The sequence below is a fragment of the Cavia porcellus genome, unplaced genomic scaffold (genome assembly GCF_034190915.1).
Source record: "Cavia porcellus strain 051 isolate PalLab524CR breed Dunkin Hartley unplaced genomic scaffold, mCavPor4.1 scaffold_1, whole genome shotgun sequence".
NCBI lineage: Eukaryota > Metazoa > Chordata > Mammalia > Rodentia > Caviidae > Cavia > Cavia porcellus.
The window spans coordinates 75006679-75025925 of NW_026947484.1; the positions used below are offsets into that span (position 1 = coordinate 75006679).

At 45.1% G+C, this 19247-nt stretch overlaps 1 protein-coding gene and 1 long non-coding RNA gene across 9 annotated transcripts in view; one reads left to right on the forward strand and one right to left on the reverse strand.

Annotated features, from left to right (window-relative positions):
- Apba1 (amyloid beta precursor protein binding family A member 1) overlaps positions 1-19247 on the forward strand; it is a 210862-nt gene that overhangs the window by 181552 nt on the left and 10063 nt on the right. For 3 of the 4 annotated variants that reach the window (XM_063250102.1, XM_063250109.1, XM_063250112.1), the window contains exons 6-10: positions 8859-8891; positions 9910-9996; positions 10662-10847; positions 13812-13991; positions 15361-15573. In XM_063250102.1, coding sequence (XP_063106172.1) covers positions 8859-8891; positions 9910-9996; positions 10662-10847; positions 13812-13991; positions 15361-15573 — 699 coding nt within the window. The remainder of the gene's footprint in view (positions 1-8858; positions 8892-9909; positions 9997-10661; positions 10848-13811; positions 13992-15360; positions 15574-19247) is intronic. The other variant, XM_063250115.1, reaches the window with a different exon arrangement.
- LOC106028160 (uncharacterized) overlaps positions 1-19247 on the reverse strand; it is a 45492-nt gene that overhangs the window by 4891 nt on the left and 21354 nt on the right. For 3 of the 5 annotated variants that reach the window (XR_010047989.1, XR_002791830.2, XR_010047985.1), the window contains exons 1-3: positions 13696-13832; positions 13242-13359; positions 10639-13150 (exon numbers count right to left, since the gene is read on the reverse strand). The exons of 1 other annotated variant lie outside the window; for it this stretch is intronic. This is a non-coding gene — a long non-coding RNA (uncharacterized LOC106028160). Of the gene's footprint in view, positions 1-3806; positions 9915-10638; positions 13151-13241; positions 13360-13695; positions 13833-19247 lie in introns of those variants that run through there. One more of the 5 variants, XR_010047987.1, reaches the window with a different exon arrangement.

Here is a 19247-nt window from a genome sequence, read left to right on the forward strand (position 1 = left end):
TGTCAGGACTGAGTACGAGCACCACGGCATGGGTTTGGTGTTTCCTGCATCCGTCCCCTGTGCATTTTCAGCCCTGCACACTCGACTGATAGTAAGCAAGTGCTTCAAGCTCTTTACTGCTGAGGGGAATGCGTCGGTCAGAGACCCTTGCCGCTGTCACAGCGAGCACCCACAGTGCCGAGGAACCCTCAGCACGAGGGCCCGCCACTCGCATTGGAAGAGTCACTGCATTATGAGCACCTTACAGCCACTGTTGGCAGCACCACACCTGCCTGAACTGCTAGAGTTTTCCCCACTCTCACTCCTGTGTGGTCAGCAGAGACAGAGGGTCTCTGAATCCACCAGAGTGTGCACTGTGCTCAAACCCACTAAATGTAGCCAGAGAAGCCAGAGGGTGACAGCACTATGACCCCAGCTAGAATTAAAGACAGCTTGTTTAATTGCCACCCCCAAGACACACTTCAGAAGAAAGCTGCTTTCTAAGGAAGCATCTCCTAAAAGTAGTAGTGACAGTCACCAGATGCACAAATCCTAACAAAGAAACATGAGCACATGAAAAACAAGGTAATACAAGATCGCCAAAAGAAGGTATCTTTCTAGCAACAAATTCCAAAGACATTAAAATGGGTGAAATACCCAATAAAGAATTTTAAAAGCATAGTTAAGAAAAACTACAGTGGAACCTTGGTTTATGAACTTAATTTGTTATGATTTTGGAAAAGATGGCCATGTTTGTGTTTGTCATCCAGTACAGAGTATGCAAACAAATACAGAATTTTGCCATACACTTCTGTTTGTAAATCAAACTGTTTATAAACAAAAGTGTTTGTGAACCAAGGTACCACTGTATGAGTTATAGCAGAGTAAAAGTGGGAAATTCATCAAAGAGCTTTTGAAAAACAACCAAACAGAAATCTTGGAAATGATGAATTTAGCCAGACAAAAGTGCTGTTGATGTAGTCTTTTGATGGGACTTTCAAGGAAAAGGAAAATCTGAATTTAAAGAGAGGTATTTTAAATATCCCATTCAGACACAAAAGAAACAATGGTAAGGGCATCCAGTACTTTGAAACATTAGAAAAAATCATCTACATCTTTGGGATACTTGAAGACAAGCAGACAAAGATAGAAAACTTCCCTAATCTTGGAACAGACATAGACTGCAGGAACAGGAGTAAACATCACCGGAAGAAAAAAAATCACAGCATATTATGTTTTTACTGCCAGAAGTCTAAGTACCATGCCACTTTAAGAGTACTTTTTATACTGACAGCATATTTCTCAGCAGGAACTCTCAGACCAGGAGGGGATGGAATGATATATTCAAAGTCCCGAAACTAACTGAAACTGAAATACTATGTACCCAACCAGAGTATCCTTTAGAAATGAGAAAGGAATAAAGACCTTCCAAGATAAACATAAGCTAAAGGAATTCATGGCTGTTCATCAACTCTGCAAAAGATGCCTAAGGTAGCCTTATTTCCAGAAGCAAAAACTTTATTTCCATGTGTATTCATGTTGGCAATTAAGTTTTTCTTAAAAAAGTAAATTAAAAAAAAATTAGCAGTACAGTAAACTACCAAACTATAGATAAACAAAGAAAAAGAAAGTATTTAAAACAACTAAAAGAAAATCATTAAAATGACAGGAATAAGTTCTTAATTATCAGTTATCACCTAATTGTAAATGAAGGAAATTCTTTAGTTAAAAGATAAAGGCTGGCTAAGCTAACAATATGCTACCTGTGAAAAATTAATTTCCCAATTAAAGACACAGAGACTAAAAGTGAAAGGATAGAAAATGATATTCTAAGCACATGGAAACCTAAAAAACGAGGAGTATTCTAATGTGTGATAAAATAGACATTAAGACAAAAACTGTAAGAACAAAGAAGGCCATTATATAATGATCACTGGACCAGTTCAATAAGATATAATAGTTACAAATCTATGTATCGGCCTAATGTCAGAGCACCCAATTTTATTAAGCAAACACTATTAGTCTTAGAGAGATAAGCTCCAATAAAATAGAGTGAGGAATTTTAGCAACTTACTTTCACCGATGGACAGATTGTCCAGACAGAAAAGTCAGGGGACACCAGAGTGAAACCATGCTATAGACCAAATGGACTAAGCACGCAAATTTCTTTAGAATGAACAATATATTAAGCCACAACATTTATTATCCAAAACAGAGAAACCGTATTCTGTGTATTTTCTGATAACAATGGAAAACACTAAAAGTTAAAAACAGAAACTTTAGAAATTATACAAATAAATGGAAACAACATTGGAATGAACAGTAGTTCACAGGAAGTGAGAAAGAAAAATTTAAGCAAAACTTACAGGATGCAGCAAAAACATTGTGTAAGAATTATGACAGAATGCCTACATTAAAAAAGAGATTTTGGGACAAGAGATTTAGCTCAGTTGCATAAGCACCTTGCCTGGCAAGTACGAGGTCACGAGTTCAATCCCTGGTACCAAAGAAAAAAGAATTAAACATGTAACAAGAACATCTTGAGGACTTAGAAAAGCAAAAACCAACCAACCTAAAATTATTAGAAGGAAAAATGAATACCCGAAATCAATGAAATAAACTAAAATCATACAAAATATCAGTGAAACAAAAAAAAAAATCTGTTCTTTGAGAAGATAAAAGTCAAACCTTTAGCTAGACCAGCCACGAAGAAAAACCCATATAAAATTAGAGCTTAAGAAAGGAGACATAATTGTACCACAGAAATGGAAAGAACATAAGCTATTTTGAGAAACTGTTTCAAACTGGAAAACTTAGAACACATGGACAAATTTCTGTCATGCATCAACTACCAAAACTGAACCAAAGACTTAATCCCGAATAAATCAGTACAAGGTGTAATTGAAAGATACGGTGACTGTTTAAATTTAAAACTCTTTTCAGCAAAAGACATTGCCAAGAACAATGGGATAAGTGTTTTCAAAGTGGAGTGTTTTGATTATTTTGAAAGGAATGAATGACAGTGTGTCTTTTTACTGTAATTTAAACTTTTTAAAATTATTTTTAATTTCTTACCACTCTGAAGTCATCAAATATTTATGCCAACTTCCATCAAATAAAAACATCGCAGTGCATCCTCGTTCACCTTATTTGCTTGATCTGACACCCTGTGACTTCTGACTGTTCCCCAAATTCAAAATAACTATGAAAGGCACGCACTTTGATTCCGTTCCCATGGAGGCAACCATGACCATGCAACTAAAGAGATAACAAGAAGAGATTTCCAGAACTGCTTCAGAAAGTGGCAGAGACTGTGGGAAAAGTGTATCCAAAGTGGGGACAGTATTTAAGGAAAACTGAAGGCAATGTGTCTGTTACTGTCATAAATTTTTAAATGTTTTTAAAAGATAACAAACCCAGCAGAGTAAAGGCACTCAAAACGAAGCAGTGAAATTGGTACAGAACTTCAAAGCAAGATAACAGGAAAACAGCAATGACCACTATAGTATATCTTGTTATCTTCACAATAGTTGTCCATTCCATCAGGTGTAGCAAAATCAAACCAAAACAAAACAGAGTAAAACCAATCAAAACAGAATACTAAATAAAACAATCAGAATGAAGCAAAACAACAACATTGAACCTCAAAAACAAGATAGAAGGAATCCCCCATATTTGCTATACTGCATACTGTCATCCTCCCAACAGATGCCCAGACCCCTGGCCCCAGGGGTCACTGTGTTCACTGTGAACAATACAAGCATTCGGTTGCTTTTGTACCTCAGTTGCTATCAACTCAGCCTGTCTTCCAAACCCTCGTTACTTACGTAGGGCTGGGAGCATGGTTCTTGATTCTCAGTCTGTGGGCCAGCAGGCTCACCAGAGGTGATTTCTCTCTTCCTGGATGCCATGTGGTTTTTATGGCTTACCAGAAAGGCTGCCTGGTTGGCTTCTGGGTGGGAACAAAAATCAACTCAAGATGGATCAAAGACCTAAACTTAGGGTTCTGAAACTACTAGAAGAACAGAGGAAATCCTTCAAGATATTAGTATCAATAATGATTTTTCTAGATAGCCCTCCAAAAGCACAAGAAACAATTGCAGAAATTGACAAATGGGATTGCATTAAAAACTTCTGCGTAACAAAGGAAACAGCAAAGTGAAGGAACCTACAGAATGGGAAAATATTTCTAATTCATTTGACTAAATTAATACAAGAATATATAAAGAACTCAGACTTACTAAGAGAAGTAATTCAGTTTTAAAAGGGTGTTGAAGCACTGCTAGTCCTAGCTATATAGGAGGCTGAGGTAGCAGGATCACCCTAGCCCAGGAGTCTAGGGCTAGCCTAGACAATATAGCAAGAGTGCATCTCAAAAAAGGTGGAGATGGCAAATGATCTGAATAGACACTTCTAAGAAATACAAATGGCCAAAAAAGTTCAGTATCATTAGCCAGCAGGGAAATGCATATCAGGGCAAGCTAAAATGAGACACCATTCCATCCTTTTGAGGATTGCTGTTACCCAAAAAGCAATAATGCTTGCAAGAATGTGGATAAAAAAGAAGTCTTATACACTCTTGGTGGTACTTTAGGCCAGCTATTATGGAAAACACTTTGAAGGTCCCTCTGAAACAGCAGAAATAGATCTGCCATGTATATATCCAAAATAAATGAAATTAACACACCAAGGACTTCTCTGTACACATGACCAAGGTGTAGAATGAGCTTCTCAACAGATAAAGAGGAAATGTAGTATAATACACAACGTAGTATTAGCCATAAATGGGACTGAGAGCCTATCATTTGCAGCAAAATGGATGGAGCGGAAGGACATTAAATGAAATAAGCCAGACACAGGAGGACAAGTGCTGAATGTTTTCTCATATGGAAGCTATAAAAAGCCTGAGATTGGAATAGTGATCAGAAGAGATGGAATGGTGCTGGGGATGGGGAGCAGGAAGGGGTGGTCAGTGATCAGAGCATGCGTATATGGAAATGTCATATAGAACCCCACTAATAGGTACAATTAGTAATAGAAATGGGGAACAAGCTGAGGAGTCCTGAATTAAGGAGACCTCATTTATGAGTCCCCTGATGGTGTGAGCACAGAATACACTATCAGCAGGTGTTACCTGCTCATGTCTTGTTGCTAGCACTCTGGAAGCAAGTTTGAGAGAAGCTTCTGAAGAGAGCTTTGCCTTCTGTCCTGTGGGTGTCTCTTGTGCCCTACACAGAGGCACACAGTGGTCACACTGTGCCTGCCCCATTGAGAGAGTGTGAAACTTGAAGCCAATGCAGCTGGTTCGCCTGTCTTCCTTCTGTCCATTATGACTCCATCCTTACGTCGCATCCTTATTCTCAATTAATTCTGTGCAGGCGGCTCACTGAGCCCTACCTGAGCCAGAGTCTGCTGCTTGACCGTGCAAAGTGTGCCGCCTGCATCTCCATTCTTCTGTCTCTATGAAGTTCATGTAACTACGTCACAGATGGTGTTAATGTATTTCATAGTGCAAGTGTTTTTGCAAGGAACATTCATTATTAAACACTCTCCTGTCTGTCTGTACGAACCTATCCTACAGACCAGATTTTTCATTCTTTTGTTACAGTGGTCCCTCCATTCATGAACTTCGTTAACTCTTTCCACATTTCTGTTTGCAAACTGAATTGGACAAGAACCTAATCAAGCTTCCCCATAAGGTTAACATTGATGCTAACCATCGAATTTGATTTAGTTCTCATCCACTTTGGTTGGTGACCAGAGATGTGGAAAGAGTGAAGTTCATGAACTGAAGTACCACTGTATTTTCTTTAGATGTCAAAAATTATGAGTTTATTATAGAATTAAAGTTTCTGTCATTGAGTTTTGTCTTGAGTTACACCATTTCCCATCTTGCTTGTGTGATCAGTAAAGCATATACTAGCACCCACATACAATAGCTCATTTGCCCCTCAAAATGCAAAGGGTCAGAAATTCTGGAAAGTGAGAAAGTTCAATCACATTTCATAGGCAAACTGAACTCTTAGAATACAGGCTTCCCAGTCCTCAGCAGGTGGCACAGAATGTGCTCTGGGACGGCCTGCACTGGCATCTCTGTTCTGCCACTTTATAGCTGTGTGAGGTTAGGCAAATTAATGAGCCCCTCTCTCTGCCGCAGTTTCCTCTTCTGAAAAGTGAGTATAATGCGGCACCTACCTCCACGGTTGTAAATTTTTATACTGACTTAATGTAAACTGTTAAGTAGGATCCTATCCTACAGCAGCAGATGTTGGCTAGGGAAGAAAAAGCTAGAACTAACCTAGATGGCTCAGCCACAGCAGATAACTGCTGAGCCCTGAATGCTTCCTGCTCTGCTTTCCAAAGTAAAGCAATGCAATAGAATTTCTGTTACATTTAAAGCCACAAATTTTAAATCAACACTAGGTTTGAGCCTACGTATGGGGCCACAGTCTGGTTTTTGCACCTCAATCCACTGGCTTATAAGCCGTGACTGATCTCATAAAGCACAGAGACTTAAATGGATATTGTCATTTTTGCTCTGTGTTGCGGGCTAGCCCTGTTTCCCTGACACCTCTTTCTGATACTCTGATTTCTCATTCTGGTTGGCTTCCCCCACTTTCCATCTCACATCCAAATTTTATATTCTAATTTGTAGCAGGGCACTTGGATGTCATAAGTGATTTTCAGATGATTATTACACTAAGTGGATAAAATATCTTTAGCCTCATAATAATCACTTCAAAATCTTTTTCAGGATACTCAGTTTGTGTTTATGATATCCTTCCTCACTAGTGGGTCCAGGGCAAACAAAATTTGAGTTTCCATTGGTGGTGAGTCTGTTCTCCTATAAAAGGGTTCTTTCAAGTTACAGTGCCCTACAGGTAAAGACTTTTGACCAGCCAGTCTTCAGTTTGTGGCTTTAAACATGACAGAAATTCCCAGTGCATTACCTTACTTCAGAAGAGGCAGCAGGAAACCCCCAGGTCTCAGCAGTTACTTACCAGGCAGGTTGTAAAGGGCCCACCTGGGCAGTACACCCAGATTCCGCACAGGAACCTCTAGCACGGCACAGCTCCGGTTGAGGACCACTTCTCAGATGCACAGATGTTCCCACTGCCACATGCAGCAGTTAGGCTGACAGGCAGTTGCTGCCTTCAGTGTCTCCAGGGCAGAGGGTCTCCCAGGAACTCGAAACTGCCGGGGAGAGCTGTGGGGCTGCTGCGTGGGGACAGGGCTGCCCCACTTTCCTGGGTGTACTAGATTAGCTATTTGGTGTTTCAGTGGCTGTCTCATCCAGTTTCTCCACAGTGAGGGAGTGCAAGCAACACATTTTAGTTGTTAATAAGATAGAAGTCCTGCTGAGAGCAAAAAAGATTCCTGCCAGGTGAGTACCAAGGAATGTGGTCCAGCAGCTTTTCCTCCATACACCACACCCATCAAGACAGCGCCCACAGTTTGACCACTGATTCACCACTATTCATATAAGATCTGTGTGTGTATATTTAGCAAACCTTACAAAAAACCAGGAATTGCATTCCAGTATAGGTAATAATAATCATATTCAGCAGGCACAAATACGGCTCTTAATAATGCTATTTGAAGAGCTTTGCACGTGTTCATTTAGTCTCAAAACAGCCCCATAAGGTAGATACTATTTTTAAGCCTCACTTTAGAGATGAAAAAACTAAAGGACATAGGCATTAATCTGCTGCTCAAAGCTGCACAGCTAGTAGATGTCAGAGTCAGGATTTGGCTTGAGATAACCCAGTCCCAGCTTTTATCAACTATTCTATCTTTTAGTTACTAGCAAAGAGGAAATATGTCCATTTTTAGTTAGCTATAAACTATGTTAATGCTATATATACTTAAGGAAAAAGTATTGCTAGAGATGAAGAATAGCACTGAAAGTATCAGTTGAATAGGAAGATATACCATCCTAAATATAAGCCCCTTCTAACATAGCTAGATAAAGATAGATAAAGCAAAGATTGTCAGAACTAGAAGGATGCATAGACAAATCCACAGTAACAGCTGGAAATTTTAGCATGCCTTTCTCAACTAAATAAAGCAAATAATCAGCAGGCACACAGAAAATCTGAACAATCATCTTAACCAACAACTTCAGAATGTGTATTTTGATGTCTGTATGACAAATTCACCAAAGTTAACTGTGTGCTGCGTCATAACAGAGACTCAGCAAATGTCAGCAGATTGAAATCACACACAGTTTGCCTTCTGACCGTAATAAAATTAATGCAGAAACCAGTACCAAAAAATAACTAGAAAATCCCCTGGTGTGTTGAAATTAATAACACAATTCTGAATGACTCAAGATTCAAAGAAGAAATCAGGTGAAATCATGAAGTATTTTAGTGGAAAGCAGTAAATGTAGCATGCCAAGATTTGTGGGATGAAGCCAAAGCCATGCTTACAGGGAGAGTCATAGCTTTAAACATAAGAAAAGAGTTTGAGAAGCCATAGTTTAAGTCTTTATCTCAAGATACTGAAAAAGCGGGCAAATTAAGCCCAAAGAAAGCAGATATAATCTAGGCTAGACTCTATATAGTAAGAAAATAAACATACTATAAAGTAGAATTAAAAGCAGAAATTCTTTGAAAAAGTCAATTGCCATTAAGCGTAAGAAGCACCTCTGTACATTTCCTTCATCCCACCTCCCTCACCACATATTAAATCCTGATTTGGGACATAATTTATCTTACAAGTAGGTGTTTGTTTGTTTTTTTTAAAAAACCAGTCCTCCTCCCACCACAATGCTTTATACCACAAGTATTGATCTGTCCGCTCCCTTTTGGACTTTGAGTCTCTGCAAATTTCTTTTCTAACTGTTCTCCTGTCTTTGTTTGTTCCATGCTAAGCAGATGGCCCAGAAATTAGCCAAAAGCAGAAAGAAGGTGCAGTACAAACAACTTCATCAGCTTGGTGTTATGCCTGTTTCTTTTTTTTTTTTTTCATTTGTTTACATTTTGCCTTTTTATTATTTCGTGTTTTTGTTTTCTGCATCCAGCAACTTTTTGTTCAGATTTCTTTTTGAACCGCCCCATAAACCAGCGTTTCTCAGAACACTGTTGCCTCAATTGGCTGTTTTCTGTTACTCATGAGTCATTTCACTTCAGAGGAACGACAGGGCGCAGATTGGAGATGCTAAATGGACCCCATAGTAGTGTGGAAGTTCCAGTCATTTAGGAGCAATGACGTGACAGGGGTTTGGGTCTGTCCAATTCTAGTTATGTTTGATTTGGGGATATGTCAGATTGCTGGATGCAAAAAAGAAAACTCGCTAATAACCACACTTGTGCAGAGTTCAGCCCTAAATGAATCCCGCTGTGCTTTTTTTTGGTTGTGGAGCTTCTAGGTGCTTATGAACTATTCTGGGGATGTTGCTGTGTGGGGGCTCTGTCATGATGGGGTGGCTTCAGGAGTGGGCAGCTGCTTCTGTGTTGCTCTGGTGGTGTGTGAACGTGGAGACCCTCTTACCAGAACCGCATCTAAACGGCTTCATTCGCACCTGCTGTAAAGATTGACCTCCATCAGCCCAAGCATGGGCAAACTCTAAAAGACTTGCTTCGGGGTCATGGGTGTGTTAGTCACCCTTAACCCTTTGGTGTCTAAAACCCTTGCAGAAAGGGCCATTTCCCATCATCGGTCGGTCAGATCTGCTACGTGAGTTTCTGCTTCTATAGGGGAAGCAGCAGAAAGAGTTCTGCCTCTTCCCCAGTAATGCAGAGATGCCGACCCTCATCCGTATGTCCATCCACTCTGTGATGGCTTTGGCCTTGGCAGTTGGACCCTGGAGTCTGCGTTGCCGTTCTGGTGACTGTGTCTTAGTGCCTCTGTGTGTAAGCTAGCCTTCTCATTCACCCGAGACCAGGTAATAAGACCAACTCTCTCTTGGTGTGTTTTTCTTCGCAGGCTCCTGAAGGGGAATCTCAACCCATGACTGAAGTGGATCTCTTCATCTCAACCCAGAGAATCAAAGTGTTGAACGCTGACACGCAGGTACCAGCTGCTGCCGTCTTCTGCCGAGTGAAGCCCATAGCATCGCACTGCAGTTTATGCCTGTTGCCCCCCAGAGGCTGGCTGCTAGATAGATTCATATGTAGTAACCTATAGCACCTGCTGCTGGGTGGGGCTGGGCTGTTTCCTTATAACTAATGTGGACACATAAACCTTTTAAGAAATTTTGTTTAAAATGACACATGTGCTGGGCGTGGTGATACATGCCTACAAGCCTATATCTCCAGTAAGCTGAGGCAAGAGGATCACAAGATTGGGCCCAGGCCCTGCAATTTAGTGATTTATCAAGATCCTGTTTCAAAATAATACCAAGTGGGAGACCAAGGGTATAACTCTGTGTAAAGGCTCTGGGTTCAATTCCCGGCATTGACTGACAAAGAAAAAGAAAAATCACATGCATATGAAAACAATAAATATTTGAAACTTCTTGTCGGTTACCACAGATCATTTTTGCTCGCTAGCCTAGGGAAATACTCTTAGACCTGGGGGTTGTGCACAAACCTGCCAGTCAGGTCCTTTTGGTGAGCCCTGGAGCACACCCGAAATATGTGCACTGAAGCTGGCCGAGCTGCAAGGTGACAGACTGTCTCCCACATGGGTCGTGCGATGCCGAGCCAGGCTTACCCTTTGTGCCCCTCTGCCTCCAGGAGACGATGATGGACCACCCTCTGCGGACCATTTCCTACATCGCAGACATCGGGAACATCGTCGTGTTGATGGCACGCAGGCGGATGCCCCGCTCCAACTCCCAAGAGAACATGGAGGCGTCCCACCCATCGCAGGATGGGAAGAGGCAGTACAAGATGATCTGCCATGTCTTCGAGTCTGAGGATGTAAGGGGGGCTTTCCCAGACCTGCCTTCGGGTGGCCTGAAAAACCAGTGGGTGCCCGGATTCAAATACTCAGCAGTCAAATCAGTCGAACGCATCATACATTAAGCATGTTGTTACTACTGTACGGCAGCTGATGTTCTAGAGCCGAAGATACAAGGCTGAATAAAACCTGCCATAGGTGTGCAGTTGAAGGGAGAGAAAAATAAACATTCTTAATGTAAAATTAGGTAGTGGGAGGTGCTTTGCAGAAAAATAAAATAGGATCAAGGAGTAGAGAGATGGAGCTGTTTCCAGTGGGACAATCAGCAGAGGCCTCTCTTAGGAAGGTGACATTTGAGGAGAGACCTGAATGAAGTGAGTAAGGAAAGAGCACAGGCAAAGACTCTAACCAAGTGCAATTCCCAGAGGCAGTTTGTTTGAGAAGGGAAAGGAAGCCTTGCTCCTGCAGAGGTTGGAAGAAGGGTGGACAGACCCAGGTTGTAGGGGCCTGAGCATGCCTCACTGCACCGGGGGGAATTTGGAAAGCAGTGTTCATGGCTGTCCTGGGGGTGACAGGAACACTGGTATCCCGCCCTGGTAGCTGTACCACCCACCTGTCCACCTGACCCAGTCCTTAGTGAAGCCCGCTCCTCCCTCCAGCAGTTCCCAGTCCCCTCTACTAGGTGACAAGGCAAACGCTGAAGAGCTGGGTGACAACAGATGTTATCCCTTCATCTGGCCTTAGTCCAGGGTGGTCCCAGCACTGCTGTGAGGCAGCCAGGGTTTAAACCTACCCACCCTGCGGCCCCAGAGCTCCCTTCCCAGGCAGGGCCAGAGTTTGAACTGTGTGGCCACCCCAGCCCTGCAGAGGGCCACGTCAGAGCTGTGATGGGGGTCACTTCCCCCATGTAGGGGAAGATGACCTTAGACTCCTGTGGAGCAGGAAGCATCCACTGTTTACCTGCTGTGATAAACAGCCTCCCTCCCAGGAGACAGAGTGAGCTACTTTTCTCTTTGATGGAAGAAGCAGTGGACTTTCACAGCAGGAGGGAGGGGCTGGTGCTTGGTGTGACTTTTGACATACAAGTCACCAGATTCCCTGAGAAAAGTGAAGCATTTCTTGTCCTGTTTACACAGAAAGCTCTGGCTTTGCTGTTAATTAGTTGCCTTGACTGACAGTTGGCCAAAGTGGAAAAAGGAGTAGAGGTTAGGATTGTGTTTCCTGAACACTGCCCTAGGAAGTGTTGCTTGCATTCTCCTGCCGTCAGAACTTCAGAAAGGCCATCTGAGGGTGAGCCGCAGAGGCTCCGGATTCAGTCCCCAGTACCCCTTCTCCGAGACTGGCTACTTAATCCGTCATCCTCTATTTTCCTGATCTCTTCAATGGAGATAGTATTACAAACGCCAAGGCTTCTTGCAGTCCACTGGCTGATAAATGTGATTTGAACTGCCCCAGGCAGTTTACAGGATTGACAAGTCCATCATAAGTCTGATAGATTTTGCAACAGAAATGTTACCGTGTTCATTTGTAGGACAGCTCCCCAGAGGTTGGTGAACGATGTCCAGGATATATCCAGTGCCCAATATATGCACCCTCTTACCTTAATAGCATCTCCGCAGATTTCAAATTCTGAAACATGGATTCCAGAGTGTCAGCCACACGCTCCAACCCTAGCGGGACATGAGGATTTACACTGAGTCCTGAGGTGCAGAACAGACACACAGAGAGTTCTCAGGTGCTCTTGGCTATTCTGATTAATAGTGCTGCTTAATGGGTACAGGGGAGAGTCACCAAAGCCTGATGCATGGAAAAGGGCAGTGGAAGCAGAGTTCACCTCCTGGGAGCTTTGTGACCTCAGGCAGGTTCCTCTGTGTCCCTAGAGCTCAGTTTCCTCACCTGGAAAATACAGGATTGGACCAGATCAGGGTTCCTGACTCTGTTGGGTCTAACACAACCTTTTGAAAAGTTTTTTGCAAAATAATCAATGTATGGCCATAAACATAAGACAAAGGAGAAATAAAAAGAAATCAACCCAAGGTAAACTCTTAGCAAAACACCTAAATGCTCAGGTCTGCCCACTCCAGAAGCCATAGCAGAGACCTCAGATACTCGCATCTACTTGATTAATAAATCTGGCTGCAGGAGAACATGGTATTCTGTGCAACAGGGTCAGTGCTTTCTAGGAATGGTGGATAAAGAGCATGAACATGGAAACATGCAGATCAGCCTCGGTGAATGTGCTGGTACATAGAGAGGTGATGTGTGAGCAGCTCAGTTTCCATGGTGCTTTCCCAAAGCTAGGCAGCTCACTTCTGGCAAAGTCCTAAATAAAACAAAGGACCATCTTTAATTCATACAGTATTTAAACATTCAGTGTAGGGCTGGGGGTTTACTTCAGCGGCACAAGCGCCTACCTGGTAAGCACAAGGTCATGACTTCAATTCCTGGTACCAACAACAACAACAAAAAATTCAGTGTATATCAGAATCACACAATGAGTTTTTGTGTTTATGCATCTGATAGGGTTCATTCCTGGAAACAAATGATTGGAAACAGATGTTACATGCATACACGCATCCAGCAGGATATTTGAAAACCACATTTAGGGCTGGGGAATTTAGCTCAGCAGCATAAGTGCCTGCCTGGCAAGTGTGAATTTGATCCCCGGTACCACCAAAAAAAAAAAAAAAAAGCCACATTACAGAACCACCTGTCACCATGAAGAGCATCCCCATGTATAGCAGGGTGTTCATCTCTGACTCCTGTCTGCACTGTTATGATTGTTATCATAATCGGAAGTATCCCTGAAAATCTTGAAAATGGCTCCTGGTAGGCACTGGTGCCCCTGATGCAGAACCTCTGGCCTACCTGACATTGCAGGGCCCCCAGACTGCAGAGAGTTCTAGTGGGGATGGGAGAGACACTAGGCATCCTCCTGCAGCTCTGCCGCTGAACACTGTCTTCCCCTCTGGCTGCTGTTCTAGGCCCAGCTGATTGCACAGTCCATAGGGCAAGCGTTCAGCGTTGCATACCAGGAATTCCTCAGGGCCAACGGGATTAACCCAGAGGACCTCAGCCAGAAGGAGTACAGTGACCTGCTCAACACCCAGGACATGTACAACGACGACCTGATCCACTTCTCCAAGTCGGAAAACTGCAAAGATGTAGGTACTTTCCTGCAGCTGGGCTGGCTAGGAGGGGCCTTGGGGAGAACGAGACAGCTCTGAGGTGGAAGTGAAGAGAACAGAGACTGCAGGGCAAGACTTTGGCAGGACACTGGAGCGGCTCGTGCCTGTTCTCCAGCCTTCCATTCCCTGTTAAATGCTGTCAGGAACTGATACCGAGAGGCAGCACATCCTCTCTGGTCCCAGGAATCCTAACCCCCATTTTGAGTGGGTTCTAGAGGCAAGTTAGAGCCAGCCTCTGCCCATATGAAGCCCTCAGGCTCAATAAGAGCACTGAAAATGATTAGCGATGGCTCCAGTCCAAGCACTGGTCAAAGCCAACCGTCCTCAGCCAGACAGAGCAGAACACAGCTTCAGGAGACAGACTGTGAGGGCACCACTGCTTTAGGCCAGGTTGTCCAGCCGTGTCCGGAGGAAGGTAAAGCTGCCGAGCTGGTCTGAAGGGCCAAGAGTTACTTAGAACATGTAGGGGCAAGCAGAGAGCTGAGCTCAAGGAACAGCAGAGAACTGTGAAGGGGATTTGCTGGGGAATCAGTTAGGAAGATGGTGAGTGAGGGAATAGAGGAAGCTAGAGATCAGCATAAGATCTGGGTCAGAACCCAAGTAAGACTTTGCAAGTCTTACTACAGGATTAGTCATTCAGAGAACTAAAGAATGTTTAGCGACAGAGCGTTCTTTTGATCCACTGGTGTATGGTAGGTGTCTCAGGTCAGAAGCAAAGCCTGAGACTCTTGCTGAGGAAGTGTAGTGGAGACCCATACACAGAACAAAACGGGAGCAGGGTACTGGGCACCGAGGGAGAGTGTGGCCTCCCAGAGCAGGTGACAGCTTCCTCCTGATCCAGAGGAAGCGCTAGCTTACACATTCCTGGACAGTTTTGTCCCACTGTAGGGTGAGGGAGCTAGCTGGTCTCTGTACCCGGTGTCCCTCGTGGGTCACAGTTGGGCACAGGATATGTTAGTTTATTGCAACAGACTGCCACGGACTTTATGGTTTCAACAGCAGGTGTGCGTGTCTCAGGTCTGGAGGCCACAGGGCAAGATCAAGAAAGCACTGATTGCCAGGCATGGTGGCACATGCCTGTAATCCCAGCACTCTGGAGGCTGAAGCAGGAGGATTTTTGGGGGTTCAAGACCAGCCTGGGCTACAAAGTGAGTTCAAGTCCAGCCTGCACTGTGAAACACTTCCCTGCCGACTCCAGATGCCAGAGGCCATGAACACAAGAGCTCACTTGGACCGGAGTCCGTTGGCAATGTCTGCCTGTTTTCCCAGACCAGATTAGAATGGCTTTGATTCCTGTCCTTCCTGATGTCTGATTCAGGCATTCTAAGTGTTTTTCTTCTTTCAGGTTTTCATAGAGAAGCAGAAAGGAGAAATCCTGGGCGTGGTGATTGTGGAGTCTGGCTGGGGATCCATCCTGCCGACCGTGATCATAGCCAACATGATGCACGGTGGCCCCGCAGAGAAGTCAGGGAAGCTGAATATCGGGGACCAGATTATGTCCATTAACGGCACCAGCCTGGTGGGCCTGCCTCTGTCCACTTGCCAGAGCATCATTAAGGTACGAGGACATGGGAAAAGCCAGTCTCCTTGTCTCGCAGATGGGAAATTACAGTAGTGTGAGTACACTCTGGTCATTAATGTTTATGAAGGTGTTTTCCAAGTGTCAGGCTTTGACAAGGACACAAACATAAAAACTGACGTGCAGTCAGACAGCGTAGCTTCAAGTTAGGCTTCCCAAGTTCTTCCACAAGTTTTGTTTAGATCAGGGCAGTGTTAATACCATAGCCATAGCCACCACAGCTATCACTGATCTGTCACAGTTCAGTATTCCAGACAGCCCTTACAGTCAGGAGAACGTGAGATGATTACCTCCCCATTAAAACTCCCGGAAATGTTCCAGATCTGAGAACACCAAGGCGCAGGCAAGTCTGTCTCTCCCGCAGAGCCTTGAGCAGGGGCCTGTAACAGGGCACATATGCCCTCTCAGACCTCTGCAGGCGTACTCCTCACCCTGAGCTGATGCAATTATACATGCCAAGGAGAGCCACCTAAAAGAAATTAAATGCAAGTGTTTCAGGGCAAGAAATTAGATTTTCTTCTTAGAAATGAAGCATCTGTGTGTGGTCTCTCAAGCCCACTGGTGCTTGATAACCACGTGGCCAGTGTGTGGAATTCCCCCCCCCCACCCTCCATGGAGCCCCCACACGGCACTGCAGTGTCACAGGCAGACTGGGATGCACAGCTTTGCCACATCCCCGGGGTTTTGTGAAAGACTGGTAGCATGCAGCTTTGGGGAGAAAGGAATAAATCCATATGGCGAATTTACAAAGCCATCCTCTCCACGGAAGGGAAGGGGGTAGTGTACATAGGTGAGTGTACGTGGCTCGGGGGCAGTGGCCCCTGTTCATAAATAAATTCTGTCCTTTGGCCTAACACACAGGACTCAGCAGTCACGGGTCTTATGTTCCCAGAAATGTGTCATCAGGCAGTTCTGTCATTTTACAGCTGTGGAAGACGTACACAAACCGAGTCCATCCCTAGGGTTGGCCTCTCTCTTGCTGCAGGCAGCACACACAGTAACCATGAGCTCTGTGAGGCTCTGCTCATGTCACACAGCACACGGAGCACTGCCCTCCAGAATAGCCACAGAGGGTGTCACATCGTGAATGCATTCAGCATCATAGCTGAGTATCATGTGCTGTACCTAAGTGTGTGTGCTGTTTTGGGTTTTGGTATCTTCTTTTTCTCTTGGGTGCCCTCACTCATGCTTGATGAGTGCCCTGCCACCAGGCTACACTGTAGCCCTGGGCTCCCAGTAGAGGCGTGGATACCAGTATTGCCACAAGCGCACACACAGTGAGTTGTGTGGTGGTGTTAGCACAGCCACAGGGTCAGCGTCCACTTCCTTATCCCGTAATCTCGCTGTGCTGTTGTGCTCTGTGGTTAACTAGATGTGGCCATGCAGAATCATGAGACGAGAGACTCCGTTCTGAGCATGAATGTCCATCAGGCTTGTCGAGTGGGGCTTCTGTTAGGTGCTGAGCTGAGTTGTGGAGGGGCCGGAGTGACAGTGTATGAGGAGAACTGTGTCACTGAGAGGGTTTCATGGTCCTTAAAAGGCTGTGAGTGTTCAGAAGTGGAAAAATTTTGTACCATGATATTTAAATTGACCTTGAAGAGTAGAATCTAGATTGTGAGGAAGAAGGGATTGTGGACTTTAGAAGTCTCCACTTAAATTGGTGGACAGGGAGCTGACGGGTTGGAGATAGGATCTGAGCCTAGCCATGGGAGCCCATCTGGGGTTGCTATGGTGATGTGGGGAGGGGAGAGCTGCCCAGAGCAGGAAGTAGCAACCCACCCTGACATCTCTGTGCCCCCAGTGAACAAGTGATTTACTAATCACTTCCCATACAGCCTGGACACTGCAGATACTGATGATGGTGGGGAAAGGGCACGGGTCTCACAGGGAAAAGGGACAGACTGGGGCCTACAGTGATGAAGTGCTGTACTGAGAGTGCACATGGACGGCAGCTCACTGAGCCCACAGAGGCCTCCTGTGGGGCAGACACTTATTTCACCTGTGGTACAATCTGGAAACTGAGGCACAGCAGTGATGCAGTAGACCATTGGTAAAGCCAGTAGATAACCTGCCTCTGACTCAGAGCTGTCCCAGGGAGGGCCTTTGGTCAAGTGCTAGATCCAAGCTCAGGACCTTAGCTGAGGGTGATCTCGCACACTTCAGATGGCCTGGAGACAGCCTCAGTTGTCATCCCAGAGGAAACAGTGCCAGAAGCATCCAGTAGGTGGAGACCAGAGACGCTGCCCAGAACCCTGTAGAACACAGGACAGACCCCAAAGCAAAGAATTCTCCAGCCCCAGATCCCCAGAAAGCCAGGCTTGGGAAACCCTGCATCAGTGTTGGAGCTCCGTGGGAGAGGGAAGTTAGGAGAGGGAGGCCAGTGAGGAGGGCTGATCGGGCAGAGGGTAAGAGGGCAAGAAGACGGGTGAGTTGGACTGAACATGTCCTTCAGATGCGGATACTGAAGCCCTAAGCCAAAGTGGTGACATCAGAGATGGGGCCTTTGGAGGGGATTTGGTGATGAGGGTGGAGCCCTTATGAATGGGATCAGTCCTCTTACAAAAGGAACACCAGAGAGCTCTCTGGCCCTGTTGTCCACATGAGAATGCAGCCAGAAGTCCGCTGTCTGCAGCCCAGAAGAGGACTCTCACAAGGACTCAGCCATGCTGGCCTTGCCCGCTGTGCGAAGCAACTTCCATTGTCTAGAAGCCACCCAGGCTGCAGTGCGTGTTAGGACAGCCTGCGCTGGCTGAAGCAAGAGGCCGCCCAGAATGGAGGTGGGAAGAGGCCTGACAGGAGGCGCCAGTCCTCTCACAAAGGTGAGACCAGATGAGGGCCACGTGGGGCGCTGTCGTCACCGGGTCAAGGTGGAGAGAATGAAAGGTTTGTTCCATCGCTGGACTTGAGTGTCTGTGAGTGGAGTCTCCGTGGTTAGATGAATGTGCCATGAGGAGAGAGACAGAACCGCTGAAGAGAGAAACAAACCGCTGCCTTCATGGCTGCCCTCAGCCAGCGCCGGCTCACGGGCAGGCCCCAGCTTGGACCACTGAGCTTTCCCCACATCCTGGACCAGCAGCTTTGCTGAGAACTCAGGGGGCCCCTCTGTGGCTGTCTCAGCCAGGGAGGAAAGCTTTACCACTCACTCAGAGCTGGCATTGCCAGTACCAGACGCAGACTGACTTTCAGTGGGCTTATTAATGTAGTTTCAGTTCTCTAGATAGCACGTTGTTGCCTACATCTGCACAGGTGCCCTCAGCTAACCCCTGGCCACTTCAGAGGGTGTCTGGGCGTCAGAGCCTCCTGTTCCTGTGGCTTTCAGTGTGTCTTAGGACTCTGCAGTGACTTTAGCAACTAACTCAAGCTCTTACAAATCAGTGTTTCTCAAACCGACGGAAGCCAGCCAGGGGTCCTGTCTGAGTACAGCTCTGATTTGGCAGGTCTTTTTACATTTTCAGCAAGCACCCGGGGTGACATAGTTCTGGTATCCCACCAAGACTACAGGAAGCAGTGGATATTTCTAGAGTTACAGATACCGAGCTTTCTAGCTCTTACTGTTCCTGTTACAATTAATTCCTGTAGCATAATCATTAGTAGGTGAAGCATGTCAGTGTCTGTTTCTGGATATAGTGTTTCCTCCATGGTCCTCTTTGGAT